The sequence below is a fragment of the Coregonus lavaretus genome (genome assembly GCF_964263955.1).
Source record: "Coregonus lavaretus genome assembly, chromosome: 38".
Taxonomy (NCBI): domain Eukaryota; kingdom Metazoa; phylum Chordata; class Actinopteri; order Salmoniformes; family Salmonidae; genus Coregonus; species Coregonus lavaretus.
The window spans coordinates 57,412-80,730 of record NC_140025.1 but is presented as its reverse complement, the minus strand read 5'-3'; the positions used below and the strand labels follow the sequence as shown (position 1 = coordinate 80,730).

General features: G+C 40.2%; 1 protein-coding gene across 3 annotated transcripts in view; it reads left to right on the top strand.

The window, feature by feature from the left end:
- The window catches only part of LOC311112020 (putative ATP-dependent RNA helicase ddx6), a 36,316-nt gene extending 16,658 nt beyond the window's left edge, over nucleotides 1–19,658 (top strand). For 2 of the 3 annotated variants that reach the window (XM_084154978.1, XM_084154977.1), the window contains 5 exons: nucleotides 1,513–1,629; nucleotides 2,829–2,892; nucleotides 5,847–5,948; nucleotides 6,069–6,290; nucleotides 9,499–10,439. In XM_084154978.1, the coding sequence (XP_084011104.1) occupies nucleotides 1,513–1,629; nucleotides 2,829–2,892; nucleotides 5,847–5,948; nucleotides 6,069–6,277 (492 nt within the window). In that variant the 3' untranslated portion in view covers nucleotides 6,278–6,290; nucleotides 9,499–10,439. Of the gene's footprint in view, nucleotides 1–1,512; nucleotides 1,630–2,828; nucleotides 2,893–5,846; nucleotides 5,949–6,068; nucleotides 6,291–9,498; nucleotides 10,440–19,280 lie in introns of those variants that run through there. The other variant, XM_084154976.1, reaches the window with a different exon arrangement.
- Nucleotides 19,659–23,319: the final 3,661 nt, after the last annotated feature.

The following is a 23,319-nucleotide window of genomic DNA, read 5'->3' as shown; positions in this document are numbered from 1 at the left end:
GCAGTACAGAACCATCGCTAGACCGGTACATTAGATGCCACATTCCTCACTCACTAGATGTGCAAATTAAGGTCCAGATGTGCAATTAAAGGGGAATTTCACTTAAATCCAAATGTTTAGTTTTCTTCCAGACCTAAAAACATTTGTCTTCTAATGTGATTTCAGCATTGGCATGGACTCAGAACATCCAATTTAGTTGTTTCTCTATTTTTGACTCTCAAAATAACAATTTAATACCAGGAAAAATAGAACAGAATATAATTTGGGAGAATATAAAACATAAGATTTTATAGGGCCCTCCCTTTTAGTTGTTTACTTACCATTATTTGACCAGGTATATTGGCAGAAAACAGTGCACTACTTTCTCTTGTACGCTAAGGACCTGGGGAAGACTTGTGGGGAAGCATTGCAGGGGAGAAGAGAAGAATGTGCATATTTAATGGCTAGAAATAAAGAGTAGCTCGCGACATGTTTTATTTTTTTAAAAGTAGCTCTCATGCTAGAAAAGGTTGGAGAACCCTGATTTAGATATTGAGTTATACAGTGTTGTTTCAAAGTAGTCTACAGTGTTTTGAATTATGTACAGTGAGTGAATTGTATAGCAGACGGTGTAAACAAACTGTAGCCTACCTATGTATTTTGCTTAGTCATGCGCTGAGAGAGATGCGGTGGTGTTTTTGTCTTACCGTAACGTTATACTATGCTATTATATTTGTTGCTGTTATGTGGAATACTATTTTGTGATCTTGCAGACATTTGATCTAACTTTAATAAACAAGCACCATTTGCCAGAGTAGCCTGTTCTCTACTAGCCTGGGAACCAGTCTCTTTAGCTAATCCACTCTCAGTACTCCATGTCATGTGCCAAAGAGACTGGCCTTCCTGCCATCTTCAAATATGAATATTCTATCATTAATGAGCTTGGGGAGAACAGAGGGTTTCATCCTGATTGGATCACTCTCACATCCATCCTCCAATCACAACGATTATGTAAATATTGGAACTATCACTTTTTTTTCTGCACAGAACATGTTGGTATCTGGTTGCTAAGCAACAGTTTTTGGATTGCCCAGACGAAACCAGTCAAGTTACTAGCTCATGACTAAATACAAACTGCAATTCCAACCACAAAACGTCTTAGTTTTGATTTTAAGCCTCAAAATACAAAAACTTGCTTAGCTAACAGCTAAATGTTTGTTTTTGACATTCTATTTTTGAGGCTCAACATTTTGTCAGGGAAAATATTACTCTTAATTCCAACAACCATAAATCCAGCGCATATTGGAACGTTGAGATTACCGAAAGGCCAGTCTCTTTGGCAATGTCCGGGAAAAGTCGGATCTTTTAAACCCTATCAGAAATGTTTACATTCATGTTAAACCATTGCCTAAGACCTGCCAGAACCCTGTATTTGTTTTTAAAGCTTTGAGATGCTCATTATTATGAAAAGCGCTATATAAAGTACATCTTATTATTATTATTGTTTGTTAGATTTAACATTTCCTTTCTCAGTTGCAGATCAATCAGTCCATCATCTTCTGTAACTCCACCCAGAGAGTTGAGCTGCTGGCCAAGAAGATCACCCAGCTGGGCTACTCCTGCTTCTACATCCACGCCAAGATGATGCAGGTCAGCGATTTAGAGTCACTCTTATTGTCCTACAAGAGGAAAATCTGCAGCCACTTGAAAGGAGGGGAAACATTATCAGGGGTTGGAACCAAAATTATTTTCCAATCGTTTCGTTCTGAACAGAACCATTTTTTTTTTTTTTTCGTTTCACTGTTCCGACCAGCAAAATAAAGTTCTGAAACTGTTTAAACCCCAAAAAAGTAACAGCTTATATCGTTCCTTTTTAAACCTCTGAAATCTTTTTTTATTTTTATTCATTCAATTACTTCACCAATCAGTGGAGATGGAGCAGCTTGCTATGGAGCGGGCAAGCTATTTACATGCATTGGACAGATGAGTGAAGGATGCGACTGAAATTTGCCAGGTGGGGAGAGAGAGTGTGGAGGAGGCTTTGCTCGGTGGGCATCTTGTTATGACATGCATCTGACTTAGGCCCACAGAATTATACCTACAGGGGAGCGGCTTCTATGAAGGAACTTTGAATGCCTTTGAAGTAACAAGCTTGTGTGTGCAGAGCGGCAATATAATTCAAATAAAAACGTCTTACCTTATTGTAGTTAAAAATCCAATGTGAAACGTGATCACTACAGTATCCTTAACTAGCATTGAAAAGGTTAATCCATTCTTCTCTAATTAAAAATCTCTCTTCCTAACTTCTGAATCACGCTTGTAACGTCAGTAGGCTACTAGACTATGCTTCTGAGGTGGAGAGGCAGGTTGCCTACACACACACACTGGCAAAGATTTTCTGGTAGGCAGACACTGGAATACGTTTGAGTGACAGAGTGAGGGCTTAGTTTTTTGTGGGACTGGGGAAAAAATGCCCGGAATGTAAAAAACGTTATTAACCGGTTCCCATGCTTTTAAAATAACAGTTCTGTTCCGGGAACTGTTTAGATCTCTTTCGTTAACGGTTCTGATTCTGTTACTCTAATAATTTTATGTTTTGTTCCCTGAACCGGTTCCTTCTCCTGATTTTATTATTATGGTCTACAAACCATTCCAGATTTAATGATGAACAGATTCATATTTATTGTCCTACAACAAAAAAACCTGACCAAAGAGGAGACAACCTTTTGGACAGAAATATATGGGGAATATATGAGATTGTGCTAGTCAATGTGTGGGAGCCATGAGAAAAGATGCAATTCTGAGGTTGTGTTCAGTGCTCTCATGCAGTGTTCTTTTAATCCTCACAGGAGTACAGAAACCGTGTGTTCCACGACTTCAGAAATGGACTCTGCAGAAATCTTGTCTGCACCGGTACGTGTCCACAGGGCTCTAAAGTGCAACCATTTTGGTCGCATATGCTCCTAAATATTTAGCTGTGCGACCTGGTATATTAATTTGGGAGCACCAGTGCGGGCAGAAAAAAAATCACCCAGATAATAATTGTTGCAATGATTAGGCTTCGCTCCACCGTTGTCAGTGCCCTAGAGAAAAAAGTGACGCATATTCGTTAGCATCATGGTTGTACCCAGGCGCGTTAATATTAGAGACGGGTCAATAATATACCATGATGAATTTGAGTGATTGGAAATTACTTTATAAACATAAAGCTTTAGACCTACACCACATAGTGCTACCTTATTTTATGATTGAATCCCCCTCGCCGCAAATTATGCTTTTGGTTTTGTCCGGTCCTCAGGTTTGTGAAGGGGAAATAAGTTGAGCAAGGCTGGTAAGGTGAACAGAGAAATGCACACCATCTCCTCTTTCACTCTCTCTCCTCTCTTCTTAACAAACACTAAAATATGTGGGCTAACTTGGAACAAATAAAATGGTGCAGTCAAATTTAACATGGTCAATTCATAAGCAAGAATTATATTGAAAATGTACATTTTTCAAATGGAGAAAGTTTCTATTGCGATGTGACAAGATGTGCATCTCGCATCCGAGTGCTCTTTCTCAAATGAGTGATAATTGGTAACGGTCATATAAACCTTAACATATCTGGTTTCTAGTATACAGAATTATTACAGAATTAGACATGGGCTGTTGCGCTGAACCTCAGGCAGTAGGCTGTTGATGTGCCCTTGAGCAAGGCACTTAACCCTAATTGCTCCTGTAAGTCGCTCTGAATAAGAGCGTCTGCTAAATGACTAAAAATGTAAAATGTAAATGTAGGCTTAAGCAACCCTGTTTCTCTCCCCAGTCAGAGGCAGCCTGCCTCAGACTCTGACCAGTAGCAGCAACCTATCCTCTTTATTTAGGTTAGAAAACTGATTTGAAGAGGAAGCACTAATCATGTTTAGGCAACCTAATAATCACCCTTAGAATACTTCCAGAACCAACTTCATTTTTAATTTCAAATTGAGAATCTAAAATAGATATTGGCCCACCCTAGTCTTCATTGATAGGGATGCATGTGAAATTGCACAGCGGTAAGCTGGTTTATTTCTCCTTTATTTGAATTTGTATTTCAATATGGAGGGGGAACCAGGGAGGAGTAAAAGGCTACATTTAAATTGTTATTCTTATACCATATTTGTGTGTAACAATAGTAGCAGTTTATTCAATTTGGGGAGCAGAGTGAGCATTGGGGGGGGTGTGCTACCAATGGGCGACCCGACCAAATTCAGAAATGTGACTTTTATTGAAATGTCATTGAAAGCAAATCTAAGAAGCGGTCGATCTGGTCTATGTGCGCTATTTATATGCTTCCCGTTAAGTTTTGTTTTTACTTTCGGTTTTGTACACCAACTGAAAATACAATATTTTGGGTTATTGAAAATATATTTCACAGCTGTTTAGATGGTACAATGATTCTCTACACTGCATTGCTTGTTTTGTCACAAACTGAAATTAGGTGAACTTAGGGCTGGGCGGTATACAGTATTTTACGATATACCGGTATTGATGAACGGACCGGTTTGGGTTTTTACGTTACCTTCTATAACGGTATTTGAATGTTTGGTTTGTTAAATGATACGCTGTGTGTAACGTCCAATTTTATAGTTTACTCCGCTATTTGAGTCCTCTCTCTCTCCATGCCGCTTTCCACACAGACCTAGCCCCGCCCGTCACTCAAGCGCATTTGTTGTTTCTCGACCATGAGACACTTGCGTTCAGTCTGCATGGTCAATGCAGCACATGCAACAATGTTGATGACAACGATGCTGTTTTCACTTTGCTTCTTAATATAAATCCACTACCGTTCCATAATTACACTTAGTTTGTTTCTTACATGGGCAAATGGCTAGTTTGTCTTTTCTTAGCAAGTTGGGCCTAAATCATGTTAGCCGCTTATGCTAATCGCTAGTTAGCTGGCAGAGCAAACGTAACTAGCAATACAGCCTGATAATACCAGTGATGGTGTAGACCTAAATCAGTATGTTTGTGCAACAGTACCTGCTAAATCAAAGAGGAATACGCAAAGCAATAACTCCACCTGGCATTTTCATTTGTTGTAATGTCACACAATAGTGTTCAAAGTTCCCACTATTATATTCTAACTATTTTACATTTTAGTCATTTTAGCAGAAGCTCTTATCCAGAGCAATTTACAGGAGCAATTAGGGTTAAGTGCCTTGTTCAAGGGCACATGGACAGATTTTTCACCTAGTCGGGTCGGGGATTCGAACCAGTAACCTTTCGGTTACTGGCCCAACGCTCTTAACCGCTATGCTACCTGCCGCCCTATAGAATTAGAATAATCATTATATTTCCATGATTTCAACAGTAAGGTGCTACAGAGGGTAGTGCATACGGCCCAGTACATCACTGGGGCCAAGCTTCCTGCCATCCAGGAGATATATATATATATACACACACACACAAGGCGGTGTCAGACGAAGGCTCAAAAAATTCGCAGACTCCAGTCACCCAAGTCATAGACTCTTCTCTCTGCTACCGCATGGCAAGCGGTACCGGGGCGCCAAGTCTAGGTCCAAAAGTCTCCTTAACAGCTTCTTAACCCCAAGCCATAAGACTGAACAATTAATCAAATGGCCACCCGGGCTACCTACATGTACAAATTACCTTGACTAACCTGTACCCCTGCACATTGACCCGGTACCACCTTTATATAGGCAAACTATTTAGCATTTTTGTAACAAAGAAATGGCGGAGCCATTTCTGCATATTGCACCTTTAATTTAGAGCCCTGTGTGTCCATATGAATTTTTTTCCTGTATTTTTTGTTTGGTTATATCAGATTTTACTTGGGTATGTAGTACAGTTGATTAAACTGTTTTATGGTTTACTGTTTGAAACAGATCTGTTCACCAGAGGTATTGACATCCAGGCTGTCAATGTCGTCATCAACTTCGACTTCCCCAAGAACGCCGAGACATACCTGCATCGCATCGGAAGATCAGGTATGAAAACTGTTTTGTGTGGTATAATGTCAATGCTTTTTATATTCTTGTAATATCTGAATGCTTTGTTTTGAGAACCTGGCCACATGTTCATTCCATCCCTCTGTGGTATTGTCTCAGGGAGGTTTGGACACCTGGGCTTGGCCATCAACCTGATCACCTCTGAGGACCGCTTCAATCTGAAGTCTATCGAGGACCAGCTGGTCACCGACATCAAGCCTATCCCTGGCAGCATTGACAAGAGCCTGTATGTAGCAGAGTTCCACGCCGCCAACCCCGATTGCGAGGAGGAGCTGAAGGAGACAGGCCGCCTACAGGGGGAGCCCTAGAACCCCTCAACTGGTGAGTCATTCACTCTGACATACAATATAGGCAGTCTTTTATTTATATATATATATATATATATATATATATATATATATATATATATATAAACACACACACACACACACACACACACACACACACACACACACACACACAGCTGTGGAAAAAATTAAGAGACCACTGCAAATGTTTCTTAAATCAGCATCTCTACATGTATGACAGCCATTCCATTCCAGTCTTTTTGAATTCCAACACAGGCACACCTCATTCTACTGAATTAGGTACTGATTAGGTGATCACCTGAACCAAATCTTATTTAATGAGGAAAAGTATAAAAACCACTGCTGTGGTTATCACTATCCTCTTGCAATAGGACCAGCTGGATGGCAAAAACAGTGCTAATAGTACCTCAAAAGTAATATTAATCAAAAAATAACTATTGACCATGCCAAAAGAGTTGAAAAGGAAAGTTTTGAGTGAGGAAAAGAAAGGTTCAATTCTGGCTTTACTGGCAGAGGGATACAGTGAGCGTCAGGTTGCTTCCATCCTGGTTCATAAGAACAAGGTCAAGCAGCAGACATTGGGGACAACAAAGCTACAGACAGGCAGAGGGTGAAAACGACTCTCTTCTGACCGGGATGACCGCCAACTCATTCGAATGTCACTCAACAACCATAGGATGACATCAAGTGACCTACAAAAAGAATGGCAAACGGCAGCTGGGGTGACGTGCACAGCGGGGACGGTTCGAAACAGGCTCCTAGGGGCAGGGCTGAAGTCGTGCAAAGCTAGAAAAAAGCCCTTCATCAATGAGAAGCAAAGAAGAGCCAGGCTGAGGTTTGCAAAAGATCATAAGGATTGGACCGTAGAGGAGTGGAGTAAGGTCATCTTCTCTGATGAGTCCAATTTTCAGCTTTGCCCAACACCTGGTAATCTGATGGTTAGACGGAGACATGGAGAGGCCTACAAGCCACAGTGTCTCGCACCCACTGTGAAATTTGGTGGAGGATCGGTGATGATCTGGGGGTGCTTCAGCAAGGCTGGAATCGGGCAGATTTGTCTTTGTGAAGGACGCATGAATCAAGCCACGTACAAGGTTGTCCTGGAAGAAAACTTGCTTCCTTTTGCTCTGACATTGTTCCCCAACTCTGAGGATTGGTTTTTCCAGCAGGACAATGCGCCATGCCACACAGCCAGGTCAATCAAGGTGTGGATGGAGGACCACCAGATCAAGACCCTGTCATGGCCAGCCCAATCTCCAGACCTGAACCCCATTGAAAACTTCTGGAATGTGATCAAGAGGAAGATGGATGGTCACAAGCCATCAAACAAAGCCGAGCTGCTTGAATTTTTGTGCCAGGAGTGGCATAAAGTCACCCAACATCAATGTGAAAGACTGGTGGAGAGCATGCCAAGACGCATGAAAGCTGTGATTGAAAATCAGGGTTATTCCACCAAATATTGATTTCTGAACTCTTCCTATGTTAAAATATTAGTACTGTGTTTAAAAATGAACATGAACTTATTTTCTGCATTATTCGAGGTCTGACAACACTGCATCTTTTTTGTTATTTTGACCAGTTGTCATTTTCTGCAAATAAATGCTCTAAATGACAATATTTATTTGGAATTTGGGAGAAATGTTGTCAGTAGATTATAGAATAAAACAAAAATGTAATTTTTACCCAAACACATACCTATAAATAGTAAAACCAGAGAAACTGATAATTTTGCAGTGGTCTCTTAATTTTTACCGCAGCTGTGTGTGTATATATATACACACTGCATTCGGAAAGTATTCAGACCCCTTGACTTTCTTCCATTTTGTTATGTTACAGCCTTATTCTAAAATGGATAAAAAAATTATTATAATAATATACACAGAATACCCCATAATGACAAAGCAAAAACCGGTTGAATAATTTTTTGGCAAATAAATATTATATATATCACATTTACACAAGTATTCAGAACCTTTTACACAAGTATTCAGACTTGTCCCGAAGCCACTCCTGCGTTGTCTTGGATGTGTGCTTAGGGTCATTGTCCTGTTGGAAGGTGAACCTTAGCCCCAGTCTGAGGTCTTTAGCGCTCTGGAGCAGATTTTCATCAAGGATCTCTCTGTACTTTGCTACGTTCAACTTTCCCTCAATCCTGACTAGTCTCCCTGCCGCTAAAAAACAACCTCACAAGATGATGCTGCCACCAACATGCTTGGCATTCAGGCCAAAGAGTTCAATCTTGGTTTCATCAGACCACAGAATCTTGTTTCTCATGGTCTGAGAGTCCTTTAGGTGCCTTTTGGCAAACTCCAAACGGGCTGTCGTGCATTTTTAATGAGGAGTGGCTTCCATCTGGCCACTCAACCATAAAGGCCTGATTGGTGGAGTGCTGCAGAGATGGTTGACCTTCTGGAAGGTTCTCCCATCTCCACAGAGGAACTCTGGAGCTCTGTCAGAGTGACCATAGGGTTCTTGGTCACCTCCCTGACCAAGGCCCTTCTTCCCCGATTGCTCAGTTTGGCTGGGCGGCCAGCTTTAGGAAGTGTCTTGGTGGTTCCAAACTTCTTCCATTTAGGAATGATGGAGGCCACTGTGTTCTTGGACATTCAATGCTGCCAACATTTTTTGCTACCCTTCCCCAGATCTGTGCCTCGACACAATCCTGTCTCGGAGCTCTACGGACAATTCCTTCGACCTCATGGCTTGGTTTTTGCTCTGACATGCACTGTCAGCTGTGGGACCTTTATATAGACAGGTGTGTGCCTTTCCAAATCATGTCCAATCAATTGAATTTACCACAGGTGGACTCCAATTAAGCTGTAGAAACATCTCAAGGATGATCAGTGGAAGCAGGATGCACCTGAGCTCAATTTCGTATTGTGTGTAGATTGATGAGGAAAAAAATGTATTTAATCAATTTTAGAATAAAGCTGTAACGTAACTGTGGAAAAAGTCAAGGGGTCTGAATACTTTCCGAATGCACTGCATCAGTCTGACATGCCAGTGAAAATGTCTATTTTAGGTCAACCCTAACTTAGATCTGAAAGGGTCAGGGTAAGCAATATGGCTCCATTACCATCTTGCTTATGTCTATCAAATAATTGTGGCTCTACACAAGGGGATAAGGAATATTTTGATTTGGGCACTGGTGTTGCGACGTGTGTGTGTGTGTGTGTGTGTGACCCATCTTTTTAATCCTTGCCACCCTATCTTCCATCCAGGACAACAGGATATACCCGGCTTTTGCACAACATTCAGCTCTTGCAGCTCAGACACCTCTTCAACTTATCTTTTCTCAACCTTCAGAACCTGGCAACCTGGTGATTTTTGTTTTGGCTGATTTGTATGTTATGTTCTTATTCCCCCTTTTTATTTCATTAGGAGCTGCCTGCATTTTTTGACTGAAATAGTCTTAACCATGTTATTTTGCACTAAAGGTAACTTGCCCAATGCATACTTAATGATATCAGTCCTTTTTTGGCTTAAGACATTTTAGGATTGTATCCTGGTATTGCAAGGTAATAATCAGCTGAAAAACTTGAGATAGGTGAGGAACATTGCCACACAAAAAAAGCGAAGAACCTTGCAAAATATTGATCCAATTTGTATTGTTTCCAGCTGAATACGTCATCCACTTTTATCGGCAGTAGGCTTGGGCGATATAACGTACATTGGGGTATTTCAAAATACTGACTGATTTTCAGAACTGTTTAAAAATGTATTTTTTGGGGGCACCCGGGGGCTGCGGGGGTGTGTGCTACGCCACTGCCTATAACTCTAAGATATATAAATTATATCCAGCTCAGGGCTCCAGCTTTGCATTTGGTTTGCTAACTTGCTAGGTACTTAAGTGGCTAGATGTCAAGATCAAGCTTCTTGGTTACAGCAGACCAACCTGGGTACCAGTCTCTTTAGCTAACATTCCACTCCTTGTCATTGCCAAAGAGACTGGCTTTTCTGCCATCTTCAAATATGAACATTCTATCATTAATGAGCTCGAGGAGAACATGGGACTTGATCCTAATTCGATAACCCTCACCGCTATCCTCCAATCACAACGATTGTCCAAATATTGGGGCACTACTTTTTTTTCAGACGAAATCGCTGTCAAAAGTTGCTAGCTCATGTCAAAATTTTCAAAGTAAATTCACACTGCAAATCCAACCACAAATCTTCTTTGCATTGATTTTAAGCCTCGAAGTACAACTTGCCTAGCTAACAGCTAAGTGTTTTTTTTTTTTTTACTTTGTTCTAATTCTAATACACATGTTGTCATTGAAAATGTTGTTATTTCTAACAACCAATGAGCAACTCCGCCTTAAATCCAGGTGGATTGAGACCCAGCCCATGCAACAAAACTAGCTTAAACAGACGGATTTTGATGGGGATTTTTGTATTATGTTAATTAGATTTCCTTGGGGGACAGATTGTATTCCAAGGGTTAACCTTAACAACAACCACGAAAGGGTAAAGAAAGCTTCAGAATGTTGGAAAGCCCATTCACTTCCGTGCGTTTTTGCTTGAAATTAAGATGCTATATTTGGGGGTTTAAACGTATTCACAAATGGTTGGACAATAGATCCTTTGCTACAGCACTACTAATATCCAACTTCGACTTGAATAATGTCTCATCTATACCAGAAATATCTAGCTAGCTAGCTGCCCATTGCTAGCTGGTTGCGTGCTGTGGGCAGCCAGGCAGATTGGAAACTGGACTTCTTGCTAGCATTACAGAAAAATAAACAAGCCTTAGCTGCGTAATCAAACAAATGCCTGTATTAGAACATAGCTTGGTGGCTTTACGTTGCTTTAAAGTTGTCACTTTCAAAATGATCAACAGCTAGCTAGTTCAGCAGCTTGAGTCACATACACTTTCGGCGGCCCAGTCCGTCCCAACCGTAAAACATGTTTAGGTTATTCAAACCTGATCTGTTATCGATGACAACTAGCAGGCTCAAGTCTTTGAATTGCATTTTATTTTATTTTTTATTATTCGACATGGTGGCGCTCACATACGTCAGACATCAACGCTGTTATAGATAGAAAGCCATTATTATATGACAATATTACATTTGTTGCTATTTAACACAGCACAAAAAATGTATGCATTTTGTTACGTTACAGCCTTACTCTAAAATGGATTAAATATTTTTAACACACTACCCCATAATGACGTGGGTTCGTTTCCCATGAAAGAAAACAATTAGGGGACAATTAAATACATTTTAGAATGAGGCTGCAACATAACAAAATGTGGAAAAAGGAAAGGGTTCTGAATACTTTCCGAAAGCGCTGTAGACTCTTGTAATGGCTCACTCACACCAGCCATCCTGCCCGCTTACATTCACACACCTTTTGTCACTCAAGTGCCTTAATTACTCTCCCTCATGTGCTCATTTCATCTGTCTTTCTCTCACACCACAGACAGAATACAAGCACAATTAAGCTGAATTGAAACATTGGTTTATTCCGATATCCATTATGCAAGTAGAGCGTTCGTTGTGCACTCTCCTAGGGAATCTTGTTCCTGTTTGAGATGTTGTTCAATAACCAAGGCTCAAACTCTGACTGCCATCATCTATAATGTGAGAGTACTTTTAATGTAAACATCGCAATAAAAAAGGGCAGCTTTTACTTAGACGCAACATGATTTGTTTCCTGTCACTACGAATAATCGTGTGGAGAAAATAAGATATAAATACGATATAAGACCACATAAAGAAGAGATTGGGCCCATTGTAAAAACTGTGAATGATAGCCTACAATCAAGCTACTATAGCACAGGACAATAATTCCCCTATGTATAAACAATCTCATACCAGTACAGGAGCAGTTCATGAAAACACAATTCACAGTAGCATCCAATTACTGACATTGTGCTGCATCTTACTAGTAAAACAATTTTCTGAGCTTTCATACTTATTTTGCGGTGGTGCATGATCTGGCCCCCATTATGATGTTATTGTGACTATAGGTCAAAATGGCAGCCTATTCCCTATAAAGTGCACTACTTTTGACCAGGGCCCATAAAGTAGTGCACTATATACAGAATAGGGCCATATGTCTGCAACTATGGAAAGAACTGGTGCGTCTTTCCAATTTCGGAAAGACGCACAGGTGTTGTTGGAAATTACGATCAGCATGGGCATTTTTTAAAAATCTTTATTTAAGCAGGGAGTCATGCTGAAACCATGTTCTCTATCGCAGATGAGCCCTGCATGCACACATCAGTAAACACTGTACATATCTATATATACTGAACAAAAATATAAATGCAACAATTTCAAAGATTTTACTGAGTTAGTTCATATAAGGAAATCAGTCAATTGAAATAAATTAATCAATGGATTTCACATGACTCGTAATACAGAAATGCATCTGTTGGTCACAGATACCTTTAAAAAAATGTAGAGACATGGATCAGAAAACCAGTTAGTATCTGGTGTCGCGCTGCATGAGGCAAATGGTGGTCACATCTTCTCATAGAGTTGATCAGGCTGTTGATTGTGGCCTGTGGAATGTTGTCCCACTCCTCTTCAATTGCTGTGCGAAGTTGCTGGATATTGGCGGGAACTGAAACTGTCGTACACGTCGATCCACAGCATCCCAAACATGCTCAATGGATGTCTGGAGTATGCAGGCCATGGAAGAACTGGGACAATTTCAGCTTCAAAGAATTGTGTAAAGATTCTCGCGACATAGGGCTGTGCATGATCATGCTGAAACATGAGGTGGCGGCGGATGAATGACACGACAATGGGCCTCAGGATCTTGTCATGGTATCTCTGTATTCAAATTGCTATAGATAAAATGCAATCGTGTTCGTTGTCCATAGCTTATGCCTGCCCATACCATAACCCCACCACCACTATGGGGCACTCTGTTCACAACGTTGACATCAGCAAAACGCTCGCTCACATGTCGCCATACACGTGGTCTGCGGTTGTGAGGCCGGTTGGACGTACTACCAAATTCTCTAAAATGACATTTGAGGGGGCTTATGGTAGAGAAATTAACATTGAATTATCTGGGAACAGCTCTGGCGGACATTCCTGCAGTCAGCATGCCAATTGCGCGCTCCCTCAACTTGAGACAAATGTGGCATTGTGTTTTGACAACTGCACATTTTAGTGGCCTTTTATTATCCCCAGCACAAGGTGCACCTGTGTAATGATCATGCTGTTTAATCAGCGTGATATGCCACACCTGTCAGGTGGATGGATTATTTTGGCAGAAATGCTCACTAACAGGGATGTAAACAAATTTGTGAAAGAAAATTGAGAGAAATAAGCTTTTTGTGCGTATGAAAACTTTCTGAGATGTTTTATTTCAGCTCATGAAACATGGGACCAACACTTTACATGTTGCATTTTATATTTTCAGTGTACATACAAATTACACAATACATGAAAAGCTAAACACAGTCAAATGAAACAAACTCAGTCTTCAGCAAAAAGGCCCTCCTAACATCTGCCTGAATTGTCCTAGAGGCAATCTTACGGTTTTCTTTGTGCAAAACAACATGGTTTAACATAACATATTTTTAAGATCTGCTTTTTCTTCCTCAATGTGAGGGTCCCTTAAAAGTAATGTTTTTTTTAGAGGTAGACATTTCATGTTGGTAACAATGGGCATGTCTTTAGGGTTAGGGTCTAATTAGAATCTATCTCCAAAGTGTTTTTCTTTTTCATCTCCATAATGGCAATTTAAAGTTTTGAATGTATTAATTGTCAGTATTTACTGTGCATGCCAAGGCCAACATTTTATTTAGACTAAAAACGAGGCAACAAGAAACTATGCTTTTTATTTTTTAAATCTTCAGAGCTCTTGAGTGATGTTCCTCACTCTGGCTCCAAGAGAGAAGGGAGGGTATTTTGCTATGGTACATATGAGCTGAGAACTTGGCAGAGTTTTTTATTAAATAGACATTTATTTTCGTGCAGTTTTGTTATTGTGAAGGGCTGAGGGACTATTCTCATGTAAGGTGGGTTTGCTCACATTTGCTCACATTAGAATTATATTTGAAAGCGAATTGTAGCATCTTCAAACTGGCAGCTGTGATATTTTCTTGTCCCGCAAAAATGTTTTCGATGCTGATAAAAGCAGATACATTATTTGTATTTCTTTTGCTTCTTTGAAATTATTTTTGACAATGCTTGCTAAGCAGGGAGGGGGGCAGGGCTTTGGGGCACTAGGTTTGTGTGGGTTTGCGAGCCCCATAGTCTTCAATATGGGGCGCTGAGGCATCTTGAATATTTTATTTTCTCTGGTACTTAAAGTGGAACTGAGATTTTTAGCAACATGAAGTCTTATTAATCTGTTCATATACAGCCCCAGGAAGAATATTACTTTTTAAAAATTGTATTCTGATGAGCGAGCGCTTAGATATGGTCGTTTTCATAAATTCATAGAATGTTTGGGAATGACGTATAGTAAGGCATTTGTGAAAATTCTATAGCACTATAGAGTGGTTAAGCGTCTATGCGTTTGGGCAATTGACACTGCAGTAAATAAAACCGAAAAAAAACGTAGTCGCCGGACTACGGAGTCTACGTAGACCCGTGCGCCATAGCCAATCAGATCTACAGTAGGCCTATATGTAAATAAGCCATTGCCTCATTGGCCTGCCATCATTCACTTTGAACTGGACTGTGTGTTTACAGGCAGTAGCAACACCGCGATTTTAGATTAGAACGCATTCGCCAAAAGCCACTAAATACACCTGACTGGATTTCTGCAAATATGTAAATACCAAGGGAGTCTTACATTTGGGAACACAATCCTATTGATTAAACAACCATAAAAAGGTAGGCTTTCTCCCTCAGTTGCCTATGCACATCAACAAGATCAACAACTAATGCTAGCCAGAGCGAGATGACCTAAAATCTAACTAGGGAACATTAGACAGACCCTCAAACTTTTCCAGCTAACAGTAGTTAGCCGTCAAAAATGCACAGATAAACGACGGGTAGCCTGCTCGTCCTTCTGTAGCTTGCCTGCCAATGCATGCTTGTCCGAACCCACTTTTTGACAACTGAATGGTCAACTTGCCTGCCTGCCCGCCCATTTGATCGATGCCAAATACATTTGATTGACAACTAAGATATGCTAACTGTGGATAAGTCGTTGCAGGTTAAAATGTTTTGTTAATTGTCAAGCTTTAAAAACCGAAGCCAGACAGCAACATTTTGTTAGCCTAGCTAGGACTGTGGCATGTCTGTACACTTTCCCTCGGCTGCGCGCTGTAAACGGGACACACAAAAGCAGCGAAATGTAAGTTGAATTCACCGACGCGAGTGCATGAGGCTGTAATTTCATAAAGTCTATGACTCAACTGTTGACTAATTTATACTCTCGTGTCCTATTCGGCCCGCGGTCATTTTTTGGCACGTGCACTAGCCTACGTTATTAGTGACTTGTGATCATTGCCCTTGCATGTTTGATTGTGTTGACATTCCCAGCCTTAGTTACAGTTGTCCGTTTTTGTTCAAAATATTGAGTCATTGAAACTGAAACGGTGCATCCTGAATGGGTTGTGGCAGCAAACAATGTACCAGGCCAGCTGTGATTTACAACCTGATAGCAAAAAAAATTTGGACTACTAAGAAATGTACTGGTGAATTATATTAATCATGCAGCGAACTGCATCCATCTATTCTGCCAACAATGCCTTACTGTAAGTCATGGAATTGAGGCAAATAGAACCTCTTATAAAGTTGGTTTTGAAGTATAAACTGGGAATTTAATATTTATGACTGATTTATATGATTCTATTTCATGTCCGCAAAGTAGTTAAAACGCTGTCAGTTCCACTTTAAGAACTCCAGCACAACAGTCGACCAACCAACATGGTTTGCAATAGATCTGAAACTCAACACATTTGTAATTTTCTCCAAAATTACAAAAAAAGTATATCATATTTTGATTTTTTAAATTTATTTATTTTACTGGAGAGGGCTACCCTAGCACAGTCATACTGGTTAGCTAGGTCAATCTTTTTACGAGGTGGTTGGTATCATTTTGAAGAAATTGGTTTGTAAATGATTCACAATTCACACAAGTCGTTTACAATAAAATATGAATTTGCTTCATGGTAGAGGTAGTTTTGAATATTATATATTTTCTTTTTTTTTTATACTGACTTTCAGGATTTATATTGAACCTAAACCAAAAAAGTGTAATGTCATGTTATGGCATTTTGTGTGCTTTGCGTGAGTGACTGTCAGTAAGTGTTTTATACGTGCGTGTGTGTCATAGAGAGAAGGTTGTTGTGTGAGAGACGAGGTTGGTGTGTTTGAGAGTAAGTTAGTGCCCAGTCACATTTGTTTGTTGGTATGGATGTGATTGCCTGTGTGTCTGAATATGAATTACTGTTCTGTTAGATTGTTTGGGTGGGTGTATAATTGGCTTAATGTGAATGTCTGTATGAAACTGTGTTTCTGTGAGAGTGAGAGTGACATACAAGGTCTGAATATCCTTATTGCTATTTTCCCTGGCCTGTTTTCTGATCTACTTTGTGACCCATACTGTGTAAAGACAGAATAGGTCAACACTAGCATACAGTGGGGAGAACAAGTATTTGATACACTGCCGATTTTGCAGGTTTTTCTACTTACAAAGCATGTAGAGGTCTGTAATTTTTATCATAGGTACACTTCAACTGTGAGAGACGGAATCTAAAACAAAAATCCAGAAAATCACATGATGATTTTTAAGTAATTAATTTGCATTTTATTGCATGACATAAGTATTTGATACATCAGAAAAGCAGAACTTAATATTTAGTACAGAAACCTTTGTTTGCAATTACAGAGATCATACGTTTCCTGTAGGTCTTGACCAGGTTTGCACACACTGTAGCAGGGATTTTGGCCCACTCCTCCATACAGACCTTCTCCAGATCCTTCAGGTTTCGGGGCTGTCGCTGGGCAATACGGACTTTCGGCTTCCTCCAAAGATTTTCTATTAGGTTCAGGACTGGAGACTGGCTAGGCCACTCCAGGACCTTGAGATGCTTCTTACGGAGCCACTCCTTAGTTGCCCTGGCTGTGTGTTTCGGGTCGTTGTCATGCTGGAAGACCCAGCCATGACCCATCTTCAATGCTCTTACTGAGGGAAGGAGGTTGTTGGCCAAGATCTCGCGATACATGGCCCCATCCATCCTCCCCTCAATACGGTGTAGTCGTCCTGTCCCCTTTGCAGAAAAGCATCCCCAAAGAATGATGTTTCCACCTCCATGCTCTATTTTTGTCTCATCAGACCACATGACCTTCTCCCATTCCTCCTCTGGATCATTCAGATGGTCATTGGCAAACTTCAGACGGGCCTGGACATGCGCTGGCTTGAGCAGGGGGACCTTGCGTGCGCTGCAGGATTTTAATCCATGACGGCGTAGTGTGTTACTAATGGTTTTCTTTGAGACTGTGGTCCCAGCTCTCTTCAGGTCATTGACCAGGTCCTGCCGTGTAGTTCTGGGCTGATCCCTCACCTTCCTCATGATCATTGATGTCCCACGAGGTGAGATCTTGCATGGAGCCCCAGACCGAGGGTGATTGACCGTCATTTTGAACTTCTTCCATTTTCTAATAATTGCGCCAACAGTTGTTGCCTTCTCACCAAGCTGCTTGCCTATTGTCCTGTAGCCCATCCCAGCCTTGTGCAGGTCTACAATTTTATCCCTGATGTCCTTACACAGCTCTCTGGTCTTGGCCATTGTGGAGAGGTTGGAGTCTGTTTGTTTGATTGAGTGTGTGGACAGGTGTCTTTTATACAGGTAATGAGTGGAGAACAGGAGGGCTTCTTAAAGAAAAACTAACAGGTCTGTGAGAGCCGGAATTCTTACTGGTTGGTAGGTGATCAAATACTTATGTCATGCAATAAAATACAAATTAATTACTTAATCAAACAATGTGATTTTCTGGATTTTTGTTTTAGATTCCGTCTCTCACAGTTGAAGTGTACCTATGATAAAAATGACAGACCATTACATGCATTGTAAGTAGGAAAACCTGCAAAATCGGCAGTGTATCAAATACTTGTTCTCCCCACTGTATATAGTGTAAACCCCAAACTAGCCCAAGGCAGAGTTTGCTTCAGATTCCCTTCACCTTATGTTCTTTCCGATCATTGGTCACAAAGGGGACTAGAAAACGGGCAATGTTAAGTGTTGAGACAGAGTATTTGGTCTATGTCAGTGGGTAAATGTCTATGTATGTCACTGTCTAATCCTGTGTGTGCTCTTGACCATTGAGTCAAGTTATGACTGTGTGAATGAGTACAAATGGGGGAGGGAGGGTTCACTTGTTGGTAACTTCAAGATGTTTGGAAAGTGTAATCATGTTCATACTCTTTAAGAACACGAGTAAGAACTAGCCAATATGGCCTATGGCGGGGAATGGTAAGAGGGGTTTAGGGTGTAATGCAATTATGCAAACAAAAATTATGGTATTGCAGCATTGGGTTTGGAGAAAATAAACATTAACTAGTAGAGAATTCTGAAACTAGAATATCCCTGATCCCCAAATTGCAATAGAGCTAATCGATAGTGACGCCTCATGTATCTCCAGTTGCACCCATTCTGAATTGGATGTATGACTGTGTTGTGCTTCTCTAATGCAGACTCATGTTACATGCCGAGACTCTGCATTAAATAAACTGTGAGACTCTGAATTCTGCGAAAGCTGGAATGAAAATTATTTGTATTCTGTTGCTGGAACCTGGATAGGAATGACTGGTCCTGAAATTCTAATTTGCTTGCTAAATTTCACACCCATAAATGACCCATTTTACCTGAAAAAGTACTTGTTTGGAAATTTTAAACAGCCACAGTTAAACATTTTCACATACAACATACCTTGTACGATGAGTAAAACATTTTCTGTAGACATTAAGGGGTAGAAGCCATTTCAGAATTCAGTTGTCCTGTGTTTTCTGTAGTTATTGTATGTGAGAATGTACACACCTTGGTGGCTATAACTTTTTCTTTCTCATTTGTTATTTTCAGACCTGTTCAGCCCCATGAAGAGTGAGAATTACAAAATCTGTTTGAACACTGACACTTTGACCAGGTAGTTTAAAAAGTCTTAACAAATCAGACAGCAATAGTCAGCCACTATATTGGTGCACACGTGTACGCTTGATCTCCTGATAATAGAGAGTCGATGGGTAAAGTGGCATCATTGATTTGCTTACAATATTCACATTTAAAATGCAACTATGTCAATTTGGCTTATTACCCCCCTTGGTCTCCCTAGAAACTCAAGCAAAGAAGTGTGTTTCAATTTTCTACTTCTATCACTCTGTCCTAAACTGTACTTTAATGACATTTGAATTAATGCAGGGGGTTATGAAACATAATTAAAATAAACTTGAATTCAAAGTGTGGTGTTTTTCAGTGTTACTGTCTTGATGGCTTGTGTACGTACCAGGCTGTGTGTGTTTGTGGTGGTTCTACACCTGCCTGTCAAATCCAATCACATTTGGTCACATGCTTCATAAACAATGGTGCAGACTAACAGTGAAAGGTTTACAGGCTCTTCCCAACAATGCAGAGAGAGAAAAAAGAAATAGTAGGAAAAAAATACTTTAGTCTGCACTGTCAGCTGTGCAGGACTACATTTTTACATTAAGCAGATGCTCTAATCCAAAGCAACATAAGGTTAGTGACTGCTCAGGTCCGTGTACCTGAAAGGTAAAGCTTCCATAGATGGACAGGATTGTGTCAACACAGCACATATTCCACAACACTGTTGCGTTTGTTAGTGGTTGAGAATTGTTGCAAGTTAAAAGTCCACTCAGCAGAGAACTTTACATGGTAGGGCTTGGCGGTATTTTACTATATACCGGTATTGGTGCATGGACCGTTTTGAGTATTTACTTTACCTTCTACCTGTTTGGTTTGTTAAATGTGATACTTTTTTTTTTTTATATATAGTTTACTCCGTTTGCTACTGCAGTCGTCTCTCTCCCTCCTGCTGCTGGTGCTAACCACACCAAGCACCCTGTCACTCAAGGAGAGAGCAGTTGCTCAAACACGGAGTAAAGAACACTTTCTTGCTGTTCACTCTGCATGGTCAGATTGATGCAACAAAGTTGGTGACATGCTGCTTTCCACGAGCGTTATATACACTTAGTTTGTGTATCTACTGTCTGCAAACTACAATCTGCTAGTTTGTCTTTTGTTAGCAAGTTGTTGCTAAAGTAATTTTGTTTAGCCGCTAATGCTAATCGCTAGTTAGCTGGCTAGCTAGCTTGCTAAATGTACTAAGAGTCAGAGAGAACGTAGCTAGCTAGCTAATACTACCTGGTACCAGTGCTGGTGTATGCCTAGATAAGCATGTTTGTGCAACGGTATCTTATCAGAGAGGAATAGGCTCCCCCAATAGGGTCCAGCTGCGACGTCATCGCTCAAAGCAGTCTGTCATGTAAAAAATCTTCCCACATAGGGTAAGGGGTTGTGGTGTTGTATTGTTTGTTTAATTTTACAACGACAACGAGAGTTTCTAGAATCACGTACCGGTAAGTTATTTTTCCTTTCGCTTGGTTTTTGTTCTTCGGTGGGGTTTTATGGCGGACTACAACCCCAAAAGGTGTGTTGCTGCCACCTACTGGATGCGGTGATTCCAAGTGAATACACCCTAAATGATTTTATTTGGCCCCCCCCAAGTTTTCTGAGCAAAAAAAAAAAAAAAAAAAAAAAAAAAAAATATATATATATATATATATATATATATATATATATATATATATATATATATATATATATAGTACAGGTCAAAAGTTTGGACACACCTACTCATTCCAGGGTTTTTCTTTATTTTTACAATTTTCTACATTGTAGAATAATAGTGAAGACATCAAAACGATGAAATAACACATATGGAATCATGCAGTAACCAAAAACGTGTTAAACAAATCAAAATATATTTTATATTTCCGATTCTTCAAAGTAGCCACCCTTTGCCTTGACAGCTTTGCACATTCTTGGCATTCTTTCAACCAGCTTCACCTGGAATGCTTTTCCAACAGTCTTGAAGGAGTTCCCACATATGCTGAGCACTTGTTGGCTGCTTACACAGCCTGGAGGTGTGTTGGATCATTGTCCTGTTGAAAAACAAATGATATTCCCGCTAAGCCCAAACCAGATGGAATGGCGTATCGCTGCAGAATGATGTGGTAGACATGCTGGTTGTGTGCCTTGAATTCTAAACAAATCACAGTGTCACCAGCAAAGCACCCCCACACCATAACACATCCTTCTCCATGCTTTATGGTGGGAAATACACATTCGGATATCATCCGTTCACCCACACCGCGTCTCACAAAGACATGGTGGTTGAAACCAAAAATCTCAAATTTGGACTCCAGACCAAAGGACAAATTTCCACCGGTCTAATGTCCATTGCTCGTGTTTCTTGGCCCAAGCAATTCTCATCTTCTTATTGGTGGCCTTTAGTAGTGGTTTATTTGCAGCAATTCAACCATGAAGGCCTGATTTACACAGTCTCCTCTGAACAGTTGATGTTGAGATGTGTCTGTTACTTGAACTCTATGAAGCATTTATTTGGACTGCAATTTCTGAGGATGGTAACTCTAATGAACTTATCCTCTGCAGCAGAGGTATTTCTGGGTCTTCCATTCCTGTGGCGGTCCTCATGAGAACGAGTTTCATCATAGCGCTTGATGGTTTTTGCGACTGCACTTGAAGAAACTTTCAAAGTTCTTGACATTTTCCATATTGACTGACCTTCATGTCTTAAAGTAATGGACTTTCATTTCTCTTTGTTATTTGAGCTGTTCTTGCCATAATATGGACTTGATCTTTTACCAAATAGGTCTATCTTCTGCACTTGTCACAACACAACTGATTGTCTCAAACGCATTAAGAAGTAAAGAAATTCCACAAATTAACTTTTAAGAAGGCACACCTGTTAATTGAAATGCATTCCAGTTGACTACCTCATGAAACTGGTTGAAAGAATGCCAAGAGTGTGCAAAGCTGTCATCAAGGCAAAGGGTGGCTATTTGAAGAATCTAAAATCTTAAATATATTTTGATTTGTTTAACACTTTCTTGGTTACTACATGATTCCATATGTGTTATTTCATAGTTTTGATGTCTTCACTACTATTCTACAATGTAAAAAATAGTACAAATAAAGAAAAACCCTTGAATGAATAGGTGTGTCCAAACTTTTGACTGGTAGTGTATATAGGCCTAATAGTAAATAACAATAATACATCACTAATAGTTACCTTAAAGATAATACGACCTGCAGCTCATCAGCTGTCAGTGGCTTCCTCCTCTTTAATCAAGCACACGTGTACACACACACACACACACACACACACACACACACACACACGTGTGACTCAAATAATTAGTACTGTAACCTTTCTGTGTCAACCCAGTAAACTCTGTGTGTGTTTTTCTAACCTCAATACAGATGTGTGTGTCTGGCTATCTCCTGTAGAAAATGGCCCTAATGTTGAACTCTAGGTTTCCATCCTTCTTGAACCCACCTGTTCTTAGGGTGTCATCCTCACATCAGATCACAGCATACTAACCTGGTGCTACACAACACCGATACAGACAATACAAGTAGTCTCGATTTCGATGGAAATCAAGGTTTGTACTGAATAACATCAGATGTGATCAGTCGATGCAGGTACAGCCACCATTCTGTAAGGTGGTAATGTCTGTTAATGATAATGTAATAACAATGTCCCAGTGATGTGTATATCTGTCTGTTTAGGCTGGCTGAGTCCAGAGGACGGTGGTCACTAGACTTGGGGAAGACACATTTATGATGCAGAGACATGTTGTAAGTTTTTTATGTGTAAACTTGTGTGTGACCTGACAAAAACTAAAGATGGGTTCCCGTTGAAGTCTTATAGGAATATGTCCTGTCGAGCTGGTCTGGAATCAACTCAGGTATCTGCCACTATAAAGATAAAACTCAGAGACAGACACACAACTGATAAAAGTCGGAAGTTTACATACACTTAGGTTGGAGTCATTAAAATTCGTTTTTCAACCAATCC